General features: G+C 48.9%; 1 protein-coding gene across 1 annotated transcript in view; it reads right to left on the bottom strand.

The window, feature by feature from the left end:
* Nucleotides 1-5,413: 5,413 nt before the first annotated feature.
* The window catches only part of LOC115471769 (vitamin D3 hydroxylase-associated protein-like), a 59,661-nt gene continuing 46,716 nt past the window's right edge, over nt 5,414-18,358 (bottom strand). Inside the window, exons 13-15 of the mRNA XM_030205590.1 lie at nt 14,815-14,923; nt 10,020-10,165; nt 5,414-6,027 (exon numbers count right to left, since the gene is read on the bottom strand). Coding sequence (XP_030061450.1) covers nt 5,899-6,027; nt 10,020-10,165; nt 14,815-14,923 — 384 coding nt within the window. The 3' untranslated portion in view covers nt 5,414-5,898. The remainder of the gene's footprint in view (nt 6,028-10,019; nt 10,166-14,814; nt 14,924-18,358) is intronic.

The raw sequence follows: 18,358 nt of genomic DNA, 5'->3' as shown, positions 1-18,358 counted from the left end.
GAGATGATCTGATTAACATGGAACTCGGAAACCACCTTGGGCAAAAAAGGAAAGCACCGTCCGCAACGAAACCTTTCCCTCAGAAAGGACAAAAATGGTTCCCTACAAGACAAAGCCTGAAGCTCTGAAACCCTCCGTGCTGAAGTAATCGCCACCAACAAGACCGTCTTTAAAGATAAATCCTTACAAGATGCCGATACCAGAGGCCCGATCAAAGCATCCAAAACTAGCTTCAAATCCCACGGAGGCACCATCCGTCACTGAGGCGGACGCAGCAACTTAACACCCTTCAAAAAACGCACTACCTCAGGCACAGAAGCGAAGGACTTTCACTGAAGCTTCCCACGAAAACATGACAAAGCTGCCACCTGAACCTTCAGTGTAGATAAGGCCAGACCCCTATCAACACCATCGTGCAAAAATTCCAAAACTTCCGCCACCGAAGAGCGACACGGCCGAACTCGATGGTCTTCACACCAGTACTCAAAGATTCTCCAAACCCGGACATACGCCAAGGAAGTGGATCGTCTACGGGAACTCAACATCGTAGCAAAGCCACTGGATGAAAGCCCCCTCTTCAACTTGTGCCGCTCAAGAGCCAAGCCGTAAGCGAAAACCGAGCCGGATCCGGCATGATTATCAGGCCTTGACACAGAACTGATCCCAACAAAGGCAGGGCCGCCGCCCCTGCCAACCGCACCAGGTCTCCGTACCATGGTCGACGCTGCCAATCCGGAGCCACCAGAATCACCCGACCGGAGTGAAGTTCGATGCGCTATATTACTTGACCGACTAACAGCCACGGAGGAAACACATACAGCCACTACCGAGGCCAAGGCAACAGAAGAGCGTCGATTCCCTCTGCTCGAGGGTCTCTTCAGCGACTGAAAAAAAAAAATCTCTGAACTTGCACATAGCGAGCCGTTGCCCTAAGATCTATCACCGAAAGTCCCCAGACCGACACAACTCGCTGGAACACTGACCGAAGAAAAGACCACTCTCTGGGATCTAGAGTGTGCCTGCTGAGATAATCTGCATCTATGTGACCTACCCCGGCCACATGCGCTGCCAAGAGAGCCTGAAGATGAGTTCAACTGCACTGCCAAGGCTCTTCGTCCCCCCTTGACGGTTGACATACGCTACTGCCATGGTGTTGTCGCAAAGCACTCGGACTGCCTTGTGGCGAACCACCGACAGCAAGGCCTGGAGCGCCACTCGAATGGCCCGAGTTTCCAGCCGGTTGATGGACCATTCTGCTTCTGCCCGAGACCAGCGGCCTTGAGCTACCTGACCGAGACAATGTGCCCCCCAATCTTGCAGACTGGCATCCGTGACCATTACCAGCCCCTGTGGGGACTCCAACGGCATTCCTTTTCCCAAATTGCGCGGGTTGAGCCACCAGCGGAGACTGAGATGAGGGACCACCGACAGCGGACAACACATCTCCAAGTCCTGCGACAGAGGGGACCAATGACTGAGCAGAGCTGACTGTACCTGACGCATGTGCGCCCTGGCCCACGGAACTACTACTACTACTACTACTACTTATCATTTCTATAGCGCTACTAGACGTACGCAGCGCTGTACACTTCAACATGAAGAGACAGTCCCTGCTCAACAGAGCTTACAATCTAATTAGGACAGACAAACAGGACAAACGAGATAAGGGAATATTAAAGTGAGGATGATAAAATAAGGGTTCTGAACAAGTGAATAAGGGTTAGGAGTTAAAAGCAGCATCAAACTACCTCTATGGTCGCCGCCATCAGGCCCAGGACCTGACAATAAGTACGGGCCGTCGGCGCCTTCTCTGCAAGGAACCGACAAATTGGACCCTGTAACTTGGAACCAAAAGGCCGCACGAAGGAAAGTGAAGATAAGCTTCCGTCAAATCCAGAGAAGTGAGAAACTCTCCTTTCCGGACCGCACCAGTGACCGACCGCAACGTCTCCATCCGAAAAGAGGGCACCTTGAGTGCCGCATTGACCCTTTTGAGATCTAAAATGGGACGAAAAGTGTCCTCTTTCTTGTGGACCACAAAATAGATCAAATAGCACCCTGAGCGTTGCTGATCTGAAGGAACAGGAACCACGGCTCCCAACGCGAGCAGCCACCGCAGAGTGTCCCTCACTGCTGCCCTCTTGCTCCAAGACTGACAGAGGGATTCTAGAAACACTTCGGGAGAACAGCTTTCGAATTCCAGCGCATATCCACCTCGAAACACCTCGAGAACCCACTGATCTGACCTGATTTGGGCCCAGCTCTGGTAAAACAGACTCAGCCGAGCCCCAACATGCACCAGCGCCTGAGCCCACACACCTTCATTGGGAATTGCGGCCTGAATACTAACCTCCCGTGGAAAAGCCACGCCCTCCGCGATGACTCTCACGAAAGAACTGTGTGCGCTGGAAAAACCGACCCCTAGAGGTCCTACTACTACTACTACTACTACTATTAAACATTTCTATAGTGCTACTAGACTTACGCAGCGCTGTACAACTTAACATGAAAAGACAGTCCCTGCTCAACAGAGCTTACAATCTAAATTGGACAGACGAACAGACAGCTAGGGGTAGGTCCCACTCGATCTGCCTGGCCTATATCGCTGAGCCTCCCTAAACCGTCCCCAAGAGGAACTAGTTCTGGCCCCTGCCTTGAACCGAAAATCTGGAAGCCATAGAACCTTGGTATCACTAAGACCTCACACTAACTTGTCCAAATCTTCTCCAAAGAGCATAGCTCCCTTAAGTGGCAGAGACCCACAACCATAGCCATATTTTTTGTCTGAAGTACGCAACACATCATAAAAGCCTCAGACAAAAAGGATGAACCCATGTCCAAGTTGGCTAACTCCTGACCCCCAGAAGAACCAACATCTACCGAATCATCCAGGAGCTTCTCGGCCCAATGAAAACATGCCCGAGCTACCAGAACCCCACAAACTGAGGCCTGCAGGGCTAGAGCCGACAAAACAAAACTACGCTAGAGAAAAGATCCCAACCTCCTATCCTGAGGATCACAGAGGGCCATTCCTCCATCAACCAGGATAGCCGTAGCTATAATTACTGCCGTCACTACTGCATCTACCGTGGGAGCCTTAAAGGAATCCCTATCGTCCTGAGGGAGGGGATAAAGCCTCGCCATTGCCTTTGCCACCTTACATGGCAAATCCCATTCCTGACAAATCATCTCCCGGAGATCCTTGTTCATAGGGAAGGATCACGCCTGACGCTGAATGCCCTTCACCAACGGATCTTGGACAGTTTCCCCCAAAGCCACCTCAGGACCAAACTGAAGGGTGGACGACACCTGATCTATGAGTTCTGACAGCTCATCTCTATGGAAAATCCGCACTACTGAAGGATCCTCTCCAGGAATCCAACAATCCTGCTCCTGAGAGCCAACAATTCCATCTGACTCCCCCAGATCACTAAGCGCAGCTTCTGCAGCTACAGGAGAAAAACATTGCCTGTCCTCTGACCACTCTAACCGTGGTCTCTCAGCCAAGACGGAAACAGCCCCCTCTTCCAATTGGGGGGGGGGTCCCGATCTCCAGGCCTGATACCGCGTCCAGACAAAATCTGGAGGAAAGCCCACCATTCCTGGAACGTCATTAGGCCCTTTTGTGCAAAAAACGGAGGCCGCAGGCCCAAAAACAGCTGGCTCCACAGGCCACGTTGGACTCAAGATGGCGGCCGTTCCCGCCGAAACTGTTCCCGCTGACAGCGGCTCTGCCTACGCTCCCGCTGACCCGGAGACTCCCGACACCATCGATCCCTCCGCGGTCAAGATGGGGGGAGCTGCAGCCACCTTTATAGGCACACCGCAAAGCTACACTGAGCGCCCGGCGCCTCTAGCCCTCGCCACAAGCACGCGCGACATCGGAGGAGCTGGGCCGCCATAAACCACGAGGGAAGGGAAAAGCTGTTCCGCAAACGCGCCAAACCAAAAACTCACTCACACTGCAAAAGCACTGAAGAAAGCGCTGCTCCCTCGTTCCAGCAAGGAATTGAAACCCCCGTTCGGTCTGCTGAAAATAAAGAAATAAATGCCCTTAAAGGCACAGTACTCCAACTCTGGCAGCTGGAAATTGTAAGGCACTCAAGGCTACAATACTGAGAAAGCAGCCGAGGCACAAAGCTGCCAAGCAAAACAAAATAGAATAACTGACCTTAAAGGCACAGTACTCTAACTCTGGCATCTGGAAATTGTAAGGCACTCAAGGCTACAATACTGAGAAAGCAGCCGAGGCACAAAGCTGCCAAGCAAACAGAAATAGAGAGCAGCACAGGGGGAGGGACCCAAACATAGGTGTAACACCCCAGGGGGAAAAACTGGGCCCCACCGGATCCAGGGCCCCAAAGCACTTTTTTTTTTTTTTTTTTACACACACGTACAGGGTACTGCAACAGAATAAAGTTTGGAAGGAAAAAATCCTACGACCCAATGACAAACTACCTCACCAGACTATTGGAGACTGCACAGGCTGTCAACTGCTACCTCTGCTGAGACTGAGAAAATACTGACTAGTGGAGGTTCTGCACAGGTTATATATACAGGCTTCAAAAGCTTAGTGTTTTCTCAGTCTCCCTCTGCTGGTAGGAGGACATAACCCACGCGTCTTGACCGGTCTGGAGGGTCGCTGAGGAAAGGGTTAATTAGAGCAGTATGAAAATATATGCTAAATTGAAATTGAAATTTCCATTAAAGCCACTAAGATTTTTTTTAAAAATCTATTTGTGGAGCTGCTCCTTTTAAAATTCATAACAGGAATAATTCTCATATTGAGGTCCTTTTACAAAGGCAAGCTATTAGGTGGCCGGCCACCCCTTAGCGCAGCTACAAAAATGCGCTATTTGCATTTACATATAGTTCAGAATACGCTCTGCTTTACCACATTAACCTACATTTTCTAAAGGTCATTAGGAAATCATAGTAGGATCTATCAGATCAGCATACGTGCCCCTATTTTGGCTAGATCATTCAACGAGCCAAGCATATTTTTTTCTTAGCTGCCGTCCGTTAGAAACACTCTTGGAGACTGCCTTGAAACAGCGTTGAAACGCGAAACATGGATCTATGTCGGTGACATCCTGTCTCCAGTATTGAGAACTTAGTAAAAGCTAAGTATTACTTTGAAATCGCTATATGGGTATAGCATATAAAAAATTGAAAAACTGAAAATAAAATGCTAATGAAAAAAGCACTAAAAAAGTATAATTAAAAAGAGTAATATCTCAGGATTGATGAGGATTGCGATACCAGCCCTGAAAAAATATGCTTGGCTCATTGAATGATCTAGCCAAAATAGGGACACGTACGCTGCTCTGATAGATCCTACTACGATTCCCTGACTCTATTGAGCTTTAGAAAATGTAGGTTAATGTGATGAAGCAGAGCGTATTCTGAACTAACTGACTGTGAGCTCCCTTCAAATTGTAATGATATTTGGTGCCTATTGAATATTTGCATTTGCGGCAGTAATGGTCAGGCGCAAAGTTCCAATTTAGTGCTTGGCCATTTACCATGTCAGTCCTTCCTGCCTCCTATTTAGAAGGCGGTAAGGGTTCACGCACTAACCTGATGGTCATCAGGCAACATGTGACAAAATGGGTGCGCTGCCGATTATTGCTGGGAACACCCCCCGTGGTAGAACTAGTGCTGTTTTTGAGTACCCTACCGTGCCTTCGGAAAAGGGCCTCATTATGCATCACCAGTGGGCCACTCGTAAATCCACTATTGATGGGACAAGCCATTTGCAAATATTTGCAGCCCTTTTTGTCCTCATATTACAGAGGTCGATTCAGTTTTTCTAAGATGCTCGAATAATATTCTTCCTGTATTAACTTTTTAAGAGTGGCTCCACTAATGAATTTCATGAGAGTGGTATGCACAGGTTTACTTCCTTGTCCTCTTCTCTTGGGTCAGCCTCTCCACCTCTTTCATGAACCGCAGGCAGAGTTCATCCTGCCAGGGTAATGCCACGCACTGAACGGCCACGGGCAGCCCCACCCCTCCTTCCACAGCCTGCAGGGAAAGAAGAAGAATCAGCCATTATAAACCTTCAGGCTATCGTGAAAATATTTATAAAGGGGCCCTTTTACTAAGCCACACGCGCCAAATGGAGTTACTCCGTGGCTCTTGTGGTAATTTCATTTTTGGCATGCGTCCGATAAGTGGTTCCAAAATATTTATGGATGTGCATATCGGGCGCGCACCAAGTGGCATTTGATGCGCGTAGGTCATTACCACCCGGTTACCACGTGAGTCTTTACCACTAGGTCAATGGCTGGCGCTAAGGTCTCAGACCCAAAAAGGACGCGCGGCAATTTTGATTTTGCCGCACATCCATTCTCGGCAAAACTTTTAAAAAGGCATTTTTTTGCAGGCGCGCTGAAAAATGGATCTGCGCACGCCCAAAGCAAGCGCCTACACTACCGCAGGTCTTCGGTGCACCTTACTTAAAGGACTCCAAAGTTAAGACTCTTATATTCCCAGTAATAAGTGGCAAGCTTTGCTTCACCCTTGGCGTAAAAAATGAAACCCGTGTCTTTGAATGTTCTTGTTGGGCTACTGTTTCTGGTTCCTCTGCCTTTAATGAGTGCCAGGCTTGTACTCAAGGCCGGGAAGATATCATAGTATTGGCGATCTGGGTCACTCGCGCCGACTCCGTGGGTGCTATGGGTGCTCGAGCACCCCCAATATTTCCTCGCCGGAACCGGAAGTTCCCCAGGAGCCAGCCCGCTGCCCGACCTCGTCTCCCACTCTCACAACAGTCCTTCACCTGCCCCTCGTCTTCCTGCATGCCACCCATAACTTAAAAGTCATCTTACTGGTGTCCCGGCGGCAGCAGTAGTGAAAGGCGAGCACGAGCAGGCTCGGTGAGTTGGCGCTTCAGCCTGCCTTCCCTTCTCGTTGCTCTCAGCTCTGCCTCTGGTCCCACCCTTGCAGAAACAGGAAATGAGGGCGGGACCAGAGGCAAAGCTGAGAGCAACGAGAAGGGAAGGCAGGCTGAACTTAGCGCCGACTCGCCGAGCCTGCTCGTGCTTGCCTTTCACTACTGCTGCTGCCGGGACCCCGGTAAGATGACTTTTAAGTTATGGGCGGCATGCAGGAAGGCGAGGGGCAGGCAAAGGACTGTTGTGGGAGTGGGAGAAGAGGCGAGGCTGGAACTCGAGTCAGAGGGAGGGTCTGGAACTCGGAGGGGGGGGTCTGGAACTTGGAGGGGGGTCTGGAACTCTGAGGAAGGAGGGAGGGAGGGATTGAGGTCTGGAACTCTGAAGAGAGGGGGGTCTGGAACTCTGAGGAGAGGGGGGCCTGGAACTCTGAGGAGAGGGAGGGGGGCCTGGAACTGAGGGGGGGGGGCTGGAACTCTGAGGAGAGGGAGGGGGCCTGGAACTCTGAGGAGAGGGGGGGCCTGGAACTCTGAGGAGAGGGAGGGGGGGCTGGAACTGAGGGGGGGGTCTGGAACTCTGAGGAAGGAGGGAGGGAGGGATTGAGGTCTGGAACTCTGAAGAGAGGGGGGTCTGGAACTCTGAGGAGAGGGAGGGGGGCCTGGAACTGAGGGGGGGGGCTGGAACTCTGAGGAGAGGGAGGGGGCCTGGAACTCTGAGGAGAGGGGGGCGAGGGGAGAGGGGGGGGCAAGGAGGGGCGGGGAGAGGAGGGGGAGAAATGCACCACCTGTAAAAAAAAAAAAAAAAATTAAGCACCCTCAATCATTTTGAAAAGTTGGCTCCTATGATCTGGGTCAAGATTTGATCTGATGTTCGACTTCTACAGATGTGCACCATTTCCCGTTGCATCATGCTGATTCACCCACTCTGGTGCAAAAGGTGACAGAGACCAACGAACTACAATCTTACAGACTTCAGAAAAAATACCAGGAAAGCAGTGTGAATAGCTTCGGGCTTCCACAGTATTCTCAGCATCAGGTCCTGCACTTAGACACTGAGATGGTAGTTGCAGAATGCGGCTCCTAGATACATATGCTGTGTATTTTTAATAAAGGCATTAACGCTCTGGCAAGGCCTAAGGGAACAGTGAGGTACAGATATAATATGGTGGCCATCCACCCTGACACAGTATATCAAAATGTGGATCCATGTCAGTTGCTGGCTCTTGGTTGTTTCAGATAAGGGGGGGGGGGCGGTTAATCTCTATTGCTAATTTGAGAGTTTATGGATTATGACTGGAATTTCATGTTTGATATTAAGGACTGATTAATAATATAACAATTATAGAAGAAGACTATTTTGATGGCTATGGAAAATTGGAATGAGTGGCGAGAATTGAAAAAACTGGCCCTATGAGGAAGTGATTTGAAGTGAATATCCTGGGATATTATTCCACAGATATGTATCTTCTGATGTTCCTGCAGCAACAATTACATTTCTTATTTCTAGTTGAGTCTCTTTACAGGACTTGTTTGATTGAGAAACTCCCTGCGTTTTGTATTTTGGATATGTTAGTATTTTAGAAAGGTAACGTGGAGGGGCATAATCGAACGGCGCCGGCCATCTATTTGGCTGGCGCCGCAAAGAGCAGTCCCGAACCGTATTATCGAAAAAGATGGCCGGCCATCTTTCGTTTCGATAATACGGTTGGGGCCGGCCAAATGTCAGAGATGGCCGGGTTTGAGATGGCCGGTATCGGTTTTCGCCGATAATGGAAACTGATGACGGCGATCTCAAACCCGGCCAAATCCAAAGCATTTGGTCGTGGGAGGGGCCAGTATTCGAGGTGCACTGGTCCCCCTCACATGCCAGGACACCAACCGGGCACCCTAGGGGCACTGCAGTGGACTTCAAAAATTGCTCCTAGGTGCATACCTCCCTTACCTTGTGTGCTGAGCCCCCCAAAACCCACTACCCACAACTCTACACCACTACCATAGCCCTTATGGGTGAAGGGGGGCACCTACATGTGGGTACAGTGGGTTTTGGGGGGGGTTGGAGGGCTCCCATTTACCACCACAAGTGTAACAGGTAAGGGGGGATGGGCCTGGGTCCACCTGCCTGAAGTGCACTGCAGTACCCCCTAAAACTGCTCCAGGGACCTGCATACTGCTGTCAGGGAGCTGGGTATGACATTTCAGGCTGGCATAGAGGCTGGCAAAAAAATATTTTTTTTTTTTTGGGTGGGAGGGGGTTGGTGACCACTAGGGGAGTAAGGGGAGGTCATCTCTGATTCCCTCTGGTGGTCATTTGGTCAGTTGGGGCACCTTTTTGAAGCTTGGTCATGAAAAAAAAAAGGGACTAAGTGAAGCCGGCTAAATGCTCGTCAAGGTCAGCTTTCTTTTTTCCATTATCGGGCAAAGCTGGCCATCTCGTACCACGCCCCTGTCCCACCCCCGCTACCCCACCGACACACCCCCTTGAAGTTTAGCAGGCTCCGCGACGGAAAGCAGTTGACGCCGGTCAAAATTGGCTTTCAATTATACCGATTTGGCTGGGTTCAGGAGATCGCCAGTCATCTCCCGATTTGTGTCGGAAGATGGCCGGCGATCTCCTTCGAAAATAAGCTGGTTAGGCACTTATGTTTATCGCCTCTCAGGTAGCTCCCACATAAAGTACACCTGCTCCATCCGTTCTGCATCTCTGATAATATAAGCACCTGTATAAGAATGTAAGATGTTGTTCTATACATTCGGATCATTTATAAATTTACCCCCTCAGGCTTTCTCTCAAAATCACCAAGATGGGAGATATGATAGAGACATTTAAATGCCTATGCAGCAGAAATGCACAGGAGGCAAGTTTCTTTCAACTGAAAGGAAGCTCTGGAACGAGGGGGCGTAGGATGAAGGTGAAAGGGGATAGATCCAGAAATAACCTGAGGAGCTACTTCTTCTCAGAAAGGGTGGTGAATTCATGGAACGGAATACATGGAATATTACAAAGTGAAAATCTGTCCCAGTACCGCTGAGGAGCAGGAAAGGAAGAGACTTGCACATAGCACTGTGCAAAAAGCCTATCGGGACTTAACTAATAAGTTATTCACTCATTCTCCCACAGACTGACCTCTTTTAGGGTCCTGTCCCAGGCATCGTTGTAATGTCCCTTATAGCATCTCAGCTCATCCTCGTCTTCCTTGGTCACTCTTGTTACAGGCACGACACCAGCTGGGAAGTTCAAGACGTTGTATAGCATTGTATATGAAACGGCAGCTGCAAGAGATTGTACACACAATCAACACCTCAAGTTGACGTTGCCAAGGATTGCTTTATGCTAGAAGATGTTCAGATACTTTCAAACTCACCTGAAATATGCTTTATATAAAACTACAGCAACTAAAGAGGTTCCATAGGACCTGGTCGATTATTCTATGTCTGTGCAAAGCGAGGGGCAAATTTTTAAAGGGAATCTAAGCACCTAAGTACAGAGCTAGAGAGCTCGATTTTTCAGGGTGAAATACTTTCACCTGCTATCCCCTGGATTCTATATAGCGCACCTAGAGATCCGTGCCGAAATCGGCACAGATTCTATAACAATGCGTGTAACTTAACAGGCTAATATAATCGCTGATAACCACATGTAACAAGAAATAATGAACACTAATTGGCAATGATTAGAATTTAGGCACACAACTCGCTAAGCCTATTCTGTAACAATGTGCGCTGAACTTCCAACACGCACAGGCAAAAAGGGGCATGGTGATGGGTGGGGAAATGGTCATTTTGCGGGCATTCTGAAATTTACACGCCTAGTTATAGAATATGGCACCTAAAAATTATCTACAGCGTAGTCCCAAGATACATGACAGACCTCATAGATCTCCAAGTAATTAATGATGTGCTATAAATTGTTTTAAGGAGGAAAAGCCTCAAATGCAAAGGGAATACTTCGTTGTTGATCTTTACAACCTTAGGGAGACCCCTTAAATCATCACAGGCATAAAAACCTCCTAACTCTCAAAAGTTGTGCTCCTAGAACCAAATTATTATTCTTTATTCTTAACGGTTCTAAATGAATCACTTATCTCTCCAGACTCTCAAGCACAACTGGCGAACGCCTTTACGGTACTATGTAAGCCACATTGAGCCTGCAAATAAGTGGGAAAATGTGGGGTACAAATGTAACAAATAAATAAATAAATAAATCTATGCACTGAGATTTACGCCACATTTTCAATGAAATATCAACTAAGCGTATCTAGGTGCTGATTATAGAATACACTTAGTCGCGGGTATCTGGTTTCCATGAGGCAGTTATAGTCATTCATGAAGGCAATTCTCTACAGGTTACCTAACATGAAGCACCAGGATGCCACATGCATTGCTAAGTGCAAATTCTATAACGGCAATTGCAGTTATGAAATAGTAGTGTAAGTCCGCAGTTATGCGCCTAGCTTTAGGCGCATGAGCTCAATGGCTAATTTAAATGTCCGCGCATAACTGCCATCAATTAGGTGCATAACTAATATTATTCTTTAACCTAAGTGCACAAGTGCTGGGCACCCCCAGTGCACGCACAGACCCCTCCCAGAACCAGCATCTTACAGGTGCACACAATGGACCCAATATTCAGCCAGCAGCGGGCAGTGCATTTTCTGTCTGCTGCCAGCCTTAAACCCATATATTCAATGTTGGACTGTTTCTGGCAATCAACATTGAATATCTGGGTTTTATTTTGGCCACTAAAATGTTAAGTAGCTAGGCTGATATTCAGCACTAATCGGTTAACTTTTTAGTGGTCAAAGATAGGCCTGCTATTTTGACCGTTCAACATAGCTAGTTTGGCACTAGCTGAGGGGAGATATGATAGAAGTGTATAAAATAATGAGTGGAATGGATCGGGTGGATGTGAAGCGACTGTTCACGCTATCCAAAAATACTAGGACTAGAGGGCATGAGTTGAAGCTACAGTGTGGTAAATTTAAAACGAATCGGAGAAAATTTTTCTTCACCCAACGTGTAATTAGACTCTGGAATTCGTTGCCGGAGAACGTGGTACGGGCGGTTAGCTTGACGGAGTTTAAAAAGGGGTTAGATAGATTCCTAAAGGACAAGTCCATAGACCGCTATTAAATGGACTTGGAAAAATTCCGCATTTTTAGGTATAACTTGTCTGGAATGTTTTTACGTTTGGGGAGCGTGCCAGGTGCCCTTGACCTGGATTGGCCACTGTCGGTGACAGGATGCTGGGCTAGATGGACCTTTGGTCTTTCCCAGTATGGCACTACTTATGTACTTATGTACCTATCTGGTTAGCCACTAATCTGGATATTCAGCTGGAGATAACTGGTTATCTCCCACTGAATATCCGTGGTCGGGTGCTTAAACGCCATTCAACCAGCCAGAAGCTGTTCCTGACCGGTTTTATTGGGGGGGGGGGGGGGGGTGGTATGGATTGTGCATACACATTTATTTATTTATTTATTTATTTATTTATTTATTTTATAGTCCACTAAACTGTAGTTTTTAGCGGATTCCAGTTAAAATATTTATAAAAATTATAAAAACAAAACACATAGAAAAAACATAATTTTCAACCAAACATACAGCACCAGAAGAAGGCCACTAGAAGTGCTGTCAAAAAGTTGAAACTTCTAGTTGCCCAGCATACCGGGATAACCCTGAAATCGGCATCTGTATTGTGTTACTAGATGCTGATTTCAGGGTTATTTCGACATGCTGGGCGACTGGAAGTTTACATTTTTTGACAGCACTTCTAGCGGTCCTTTAATAAGATTTAGGTTTGATTTTGTTAGTGTCTCATTTCATTTGAATGGTCATCTTTTATATTTTTAGCTCTTTTGGCACATCTGGGCTTCTGGTTTACAACTTTGTTTTTAGGGGTTGATGATACTCAGTTGTTTAGCCATTGTTGCATAATCCCTTGTGGTTTTTAAGTGCATTATGCACTTGTTGTCTCATTGGTTGTTACTGCAATTATCCTGTAATGCTAGTTTAAGCCTCTCATTCCCTTTTTCCTTTGTGTTTTCATTTTGTATATTTTATATAGGTGTTCAGTGCAATTAGACACGTGGTGCATTTACAAGCTTGTTGAGGAATCGATATGTAATTTATACTCTGTGTTTTTATTGGGATATGTGCTTTTCCCATCTTCACTGCACCACTTTTGCACAACGTTTTGCGCACCATAGCTTGACACATTTCATTAAGTCCACTTTTCACTCACATTCTCATTCAATCCCCCTTTCCTCTGTTTCATTTATATTTTATATATTTTTCACCCTTGATTTTTATGTGCTCTAGGGACCCCTTTTGCAAAGCAGTGGTAAGCCCAATGCGAGCTTACCACTCGCTAAAAAGGAAGTACTGCAGGGCTACCGCAACAGCTTGGCGATAGTTCCCACCCCCAGCGTGCTGTCATGTCCGGCGCTACAAAAATATTTTTATTTTTGTAGCACTGGTATGTACTCGGTGGTAATCGGGCAGCAGGGGAGTAGCTACGTGGGGCCATGGGGCCCCTTAGATTTGGCCCTGGCCCCCCCGCCGCCGACCCTCTCGACCCCCCTCCGGCCGCCAACCCTCCCCTGCCACCATCACCGTCAGGTACCTTTGCTGGCGGGGGTCCCCAACCGCCGCCAGCCAAAGTCCTCTTCTCCGGCGCGGCCGCGTTGCTGATCTGCAAGGCTTCTGTTTCTTTGAGTCTGACGTCCTGCATGATTCTCTTCTTGGGCGCGGCCACGTTGCTCATCTCCAAGGCTTCTGTTTCTTTGAGTGTGACATCTTGCATGTTCCTCTTCTCTGGCGCAGCCGCATTGCTGATCTGCAAGGCTTCTGTTTCTGTGAGTCTGACGTCCTGCACGTAATGTACAACGTGCAGGACGTCAGACTCACAGAAACAGAAGCCTTGCTTGCAGATCAGCAACGTGGCTGCGCCGGAGAAGAGGACTTCGGATGGCGGGAGTTGGGGATCCCCACCAGCAAAGGTACCCGATGGCGACGGTGGGTTGGCGGTGGCAGGAAGGGGGGGGTCGAAAGGGTTGACACCGGGGGGGGGTCAAAGGTGGTGGTGGCAGTGGCGGCGGTGGCAAGGGGGTCAAAATGGCAGGGGGGCTCGGCGGTGCCGGGGGGGGGGGAAAATGTGACCCCTCACCTTGGGGTCTGGACCCCAGTCATGCCGAAGTCTGGCTACGCCCCTGTCGGGCAGTACAGCACTGGAGTGGGAGCCCTTACTGTCACCTTAATGGGTGGCAGTAAGGGCTCACCCCCAAAATGGCCACGTGGCAAGTGAAGCACTTGCTGCACGGCAATTTCATGAAGAAATGAAAGACCTACCTTTTACCCACTGCGGTAAAAGAGGGCCTCGGCGCACGTCAAAAACACGTGCCAGAACCAGCATAGGCCTCCTTTTGCCACAGCTTGGTAAAAGGGGCCCTTCATTTTTTTGTTCACACATATGCGTTCTGTTTGCGATTTTTTGCTCATGAGGATTCCTGATGAAGGCGTATTTGCTGAAACATGGACCATGTTGAGTCCATCTTCAAGCAAGTATCTTTACACCGTCTGCTGTGCCTCATATCTACGAGCCACTGTTGCTGGATGTTCCTCTCAAAGGACTTGTTTATCCTGTTCTTAATGAAGAACTTGGTTACTCATCCTGGTTCACCACTTTGATCATTCCCAACCCTTTTTTGTGTGGTAGTCCTGACTGTGTGGGCTTGGTTTTCTCCTCATTTTCTTTCCATTTATCACAATGTGCCAGAGTAGAAGAAAGGTGACTAGAGACCTCTGTTCACATCAACAGCAATGACCTTTGATATATGGACACCTTCGACCATACATCAAGACTTTTTTAACCAGTGACATAATGTTAACTTTCATTTCTACAACAAGAGGCTTCCTACCAACCAGTTTTCCAGGATATCCAATGTTAAAAGCAGGACCCAACATGGGGCAAAGCAAAACATCCAGATCTAGCCGTCTCCACTCAGTTATGAACTCCTGGGAGTAGGTCTAGGAGAGAAATGGGTACAGCAGTCAGGAATACCACTTATAAAAAACAATTCTTATATAGGGGTTTTCAGTGGCAGGGGACTACTCTGGACTGGCTGTTTGTCATGGTACAGTCTCACTTGTAAGGTATTAGCATAGACCAGAGCAGCTGAACATAGGTGTGGCCATCTAAGGGCTCCTTTTGCCAGTGCCTGCCCTGAGGCTTTTCTGCTCATTAGCGCCTTCCCCCTGTGGTTGGCCTGGCCTGCTACCTCGCAGCAAACAGAGGAAACAGTGCTGCCAGATGGGAAGAAATTTCCCAGCCCAACTCGCGCCCAAAGGGAGCCCAAAAATAGCCCAAGCTGCCCTACAACCCCCCCTCCCCCTGGCCTGCTCACCAATGTACTCTGACTCTGTCCTCTGGCGAGGCCATGTGCTCGCTCTCGTCTCCTCTCGCTGCTCCTCTCAGTGCGCTCGCTGCTCCAGTCCAGTCTCCAGCATGAAGTGATGAGTCATCATCATCAACTGATGACCTCATCACCCACCTCACCTTCTATTGGTCAAATTTGGAGCCAGAATGAGGCCTCAGAGATAAACCGAGCCTCATTCCGGCTCCAAATTTGACCAATAGGGTGGGCACTGACCACTTGAGACAGAGCCAACCAGCGTGGGCCATGCGGCCGCCGGACCATCTCAAAGCCACCCAGAAAATCGCAACCCACAACTTGGGAAAAGTGCCCGCGGCCAACTAGAAAAAGTCACCCAACCCTGCGGGAAAAATGCAGAGTTGGCATATTTGAGAGGATGCAGCGCACTCCTCAGCGTCTTTCCTCACAGGCCTACCTTCTTCCCCTATTTGCACTTCTGGTTCAAAAGAGCAGCGGGCCTGCGAGGAGAGTTGCCGCAGAATGCATTGCTTCCTCTGTTCGTTGCAAGAGCTGGAAGGCCACACTGAACATGGGGAAAGGTGCTAATGAGCACCATGAAAGACCTGGAGGACTGGGGAGGTGCTGTGGAGAGGTATGAGAGATGAAAAAGTCATCTCTAAAGGGGGTGAGAGAGGGTGAAAATGGGGCAGAGTTAATGGCGAAAAATGGGATAATGAGAGGCTGGATGGAGATAAGAGACAAAAGTATGGAGACTAGGGAGCAAATAGCTGACAGGGAAGGGATTGGGACTGGTGGGGGAGATAAAAGGTAGAGGAAGGTTCATGAGGGCTGAGGAGCTTAGTGCAGAGAGTGGAAATAAAGGGGAGTGGGTGAAGTATAGAGGTCAGGGAGCTCTGTTGAAGAGGTGAGAGCGAGAGATGGAAAGCTGGTAAGTGAGTGAAAATAAAAAGGAGACAAAAGGCTGAAAATCAGGAAAATGGTAAACTAGATAGGAGTGAATAGAGAGGCAGAGAAGACAAAATGGAGAAAAAGATGAAAAGGAAACAGATATAAGGAGGAATGGAAAATGACAAAAGAAATGGAAAGGAGACCCTGGAAAAGAACCTAGAAGACTGACAAAAATAAATGGAAAACAGAGACTGTTAGAGAAATAAGATGACAAGACAACAAAGGTAGAAAAGAAAAGCATTAGTTTTCCATTTTTAGGGACTGAACTCTGCAAAGTACAGGAGGAAATGCATTAGAGATTTTTTTTTTCCTGCACTTCTCAGGCTAGCTTTTTGAGGACTTTCTATTTCAATTTTTGTCTGTTTCTAATTGTCGATCCCTTTATTCTATTTTAGATGAGGGCGTGTCACCATTCTGCAAACGTGACTGAGGTGAAAGGTTAAGCTAGTGTGCAGTTCCTGGGATCTCTAGCAGTTTGATCTGTTACATTTCCTTCTGGGCAATTTCTCCAAATGAGTTAGTTGTGCACAAACTGTGACAGGAATGAACCTCACTCCTAAGCCAGGGCACGTGAATATGGTCTCAGACGCTCACATTCACTGCTAATGCTTGCTGTAAAACTTGCATCATCCCAAAGAAAGGTTCCCTGTGGAATTTTTAAGATGTAACCAGTGGCGTTCCTAGGGTGGCTGACACCCGGGGCGGGTCGCTGATGCCCCCCCCCCCCCCCCTCGGTGCCGCGCGACCCCCCCCCACCCCCCCCCGTCGAAAAGGCCACCTCCCCCCCCCACGTAAGGACACACCTCCCCCCCCCCCGGCGAAAGGACACCCCTCCGGGTGCATTTTTACCTGCTGGGGGGGGTGCCGCGCGCCTGTCGGCTTCGCTCGTTCCATGCTCCCTCTGCCCCGGAAGTAACCTGTTTCTGGGCAGAGGAAGCACGGAATGAGCAGAACAGACAGGTGCGCGGCACCCCCCCCAGCGGTGTGCACCCGGGGCAGACTGCACCCACCGCCCCCCCCCCCCCCCCCCCCAGGAATGCCACTGGATGTAACATGTAAGGCAACCTATCCAGGAGGTGTATTGAATGTTCTACGGCCTGGTGCAATATTTGCAGTGTTGCCTTTTCACACTTAGAGTTTTTGCCATTTGAATTGTGGGCGTTAGTGCTATTTTGGAATGGTAGGTTCTAAGTGTCGGCAAAGCGTTTCTAGTGGAAGATGAGTGTGTTCCCAAGATGACACTACAGATGAAATATATATTTTTGTATGCTGAATTATAAAGGTAATCATCCTGGCTTCATTGTTCGGAATGTGGAGGTTGTAACAGAACCGAAAATGATGGGTTTATACTGAGATTCCATCCCATCTTCTAGTCTCCAGCAGGGGCGTATCTGTAATGGGGCCACGGGGGCCAGGGCCCCCATAGATTTTGCCCTGGATCCCCCTATCAATGGCCCTCGCAACCCCCCCTCCCACCGCCAACCTGCCGTCGCCTACCTTTGCTGGCGGGGGACCCCAACCCCCGCCATCCGAAGCCGTCTTCCTTCGTTGTTTGATTCTTCTTTCTGAGTCTAACTCTGACTCTGCACGTACACAACGTGCAGGTCTGACGTCCTGCACGTTGTGTACGTGCAGGACGTCAGAGTCAGACTCAGACTCAGAAAGAAGAAACAATGAAGGAAGACAGCTTCGGCTGGCGGGGGTTGGGGTCCCCCGCCAGCAAAGGTAGGCGACAGCGGGCGGAGGGTCGGCGGCGGTCGAGACGGTCGTCGGGCGGGCCATGGAGGTGGTTCTGGCGGCGGGTGGCGGAGGCAATGGCAGCGGGGGGGTCGCCGGGGGGGGCTAAAATGTGCCCCCTCACCTCGGCTGTGGACCCCCCTACCAGCGGTCCAGATACGCCCCTGGTCTCCAGACTTCACTCCCTTATGGAAGAGTTCGTTGAATGATGCTATCAGATAATACCTATTTTGATTGGATGGTTGAAACTGGCTAAATGAGTTTCTAAGGCCTTATAATATCTTTTATAGACAATTTGAAGGTGGGAGAGAGGGCCTTGAGGTTTGCTTCCCCTGTACCACCCCCCTCAAGTACATCTGTCCTAGTGCCACCAGCGCAGCTG

The sequence above is a fragment of the Microcaecilia unicolor genome, chromosome 6, assembly GCF_901765095.1.
Source record: "Microcaecilia unicolor chromosome 6, aMicUni1.1, whole genome shotgun sequence".
Classification (NCBI taxonomy): domain Eukaryota; kingdom Metazoa; phylum Chordata; class Amphibia; order Gymnophiona; family Siphonopidae; genus Microcaecilia; species Microcaecilia unicolor.
Note: the sequence above shows the minus strand (reverse complement) of the source record. Positions and strands in the feature narration are given on the sequence as shown.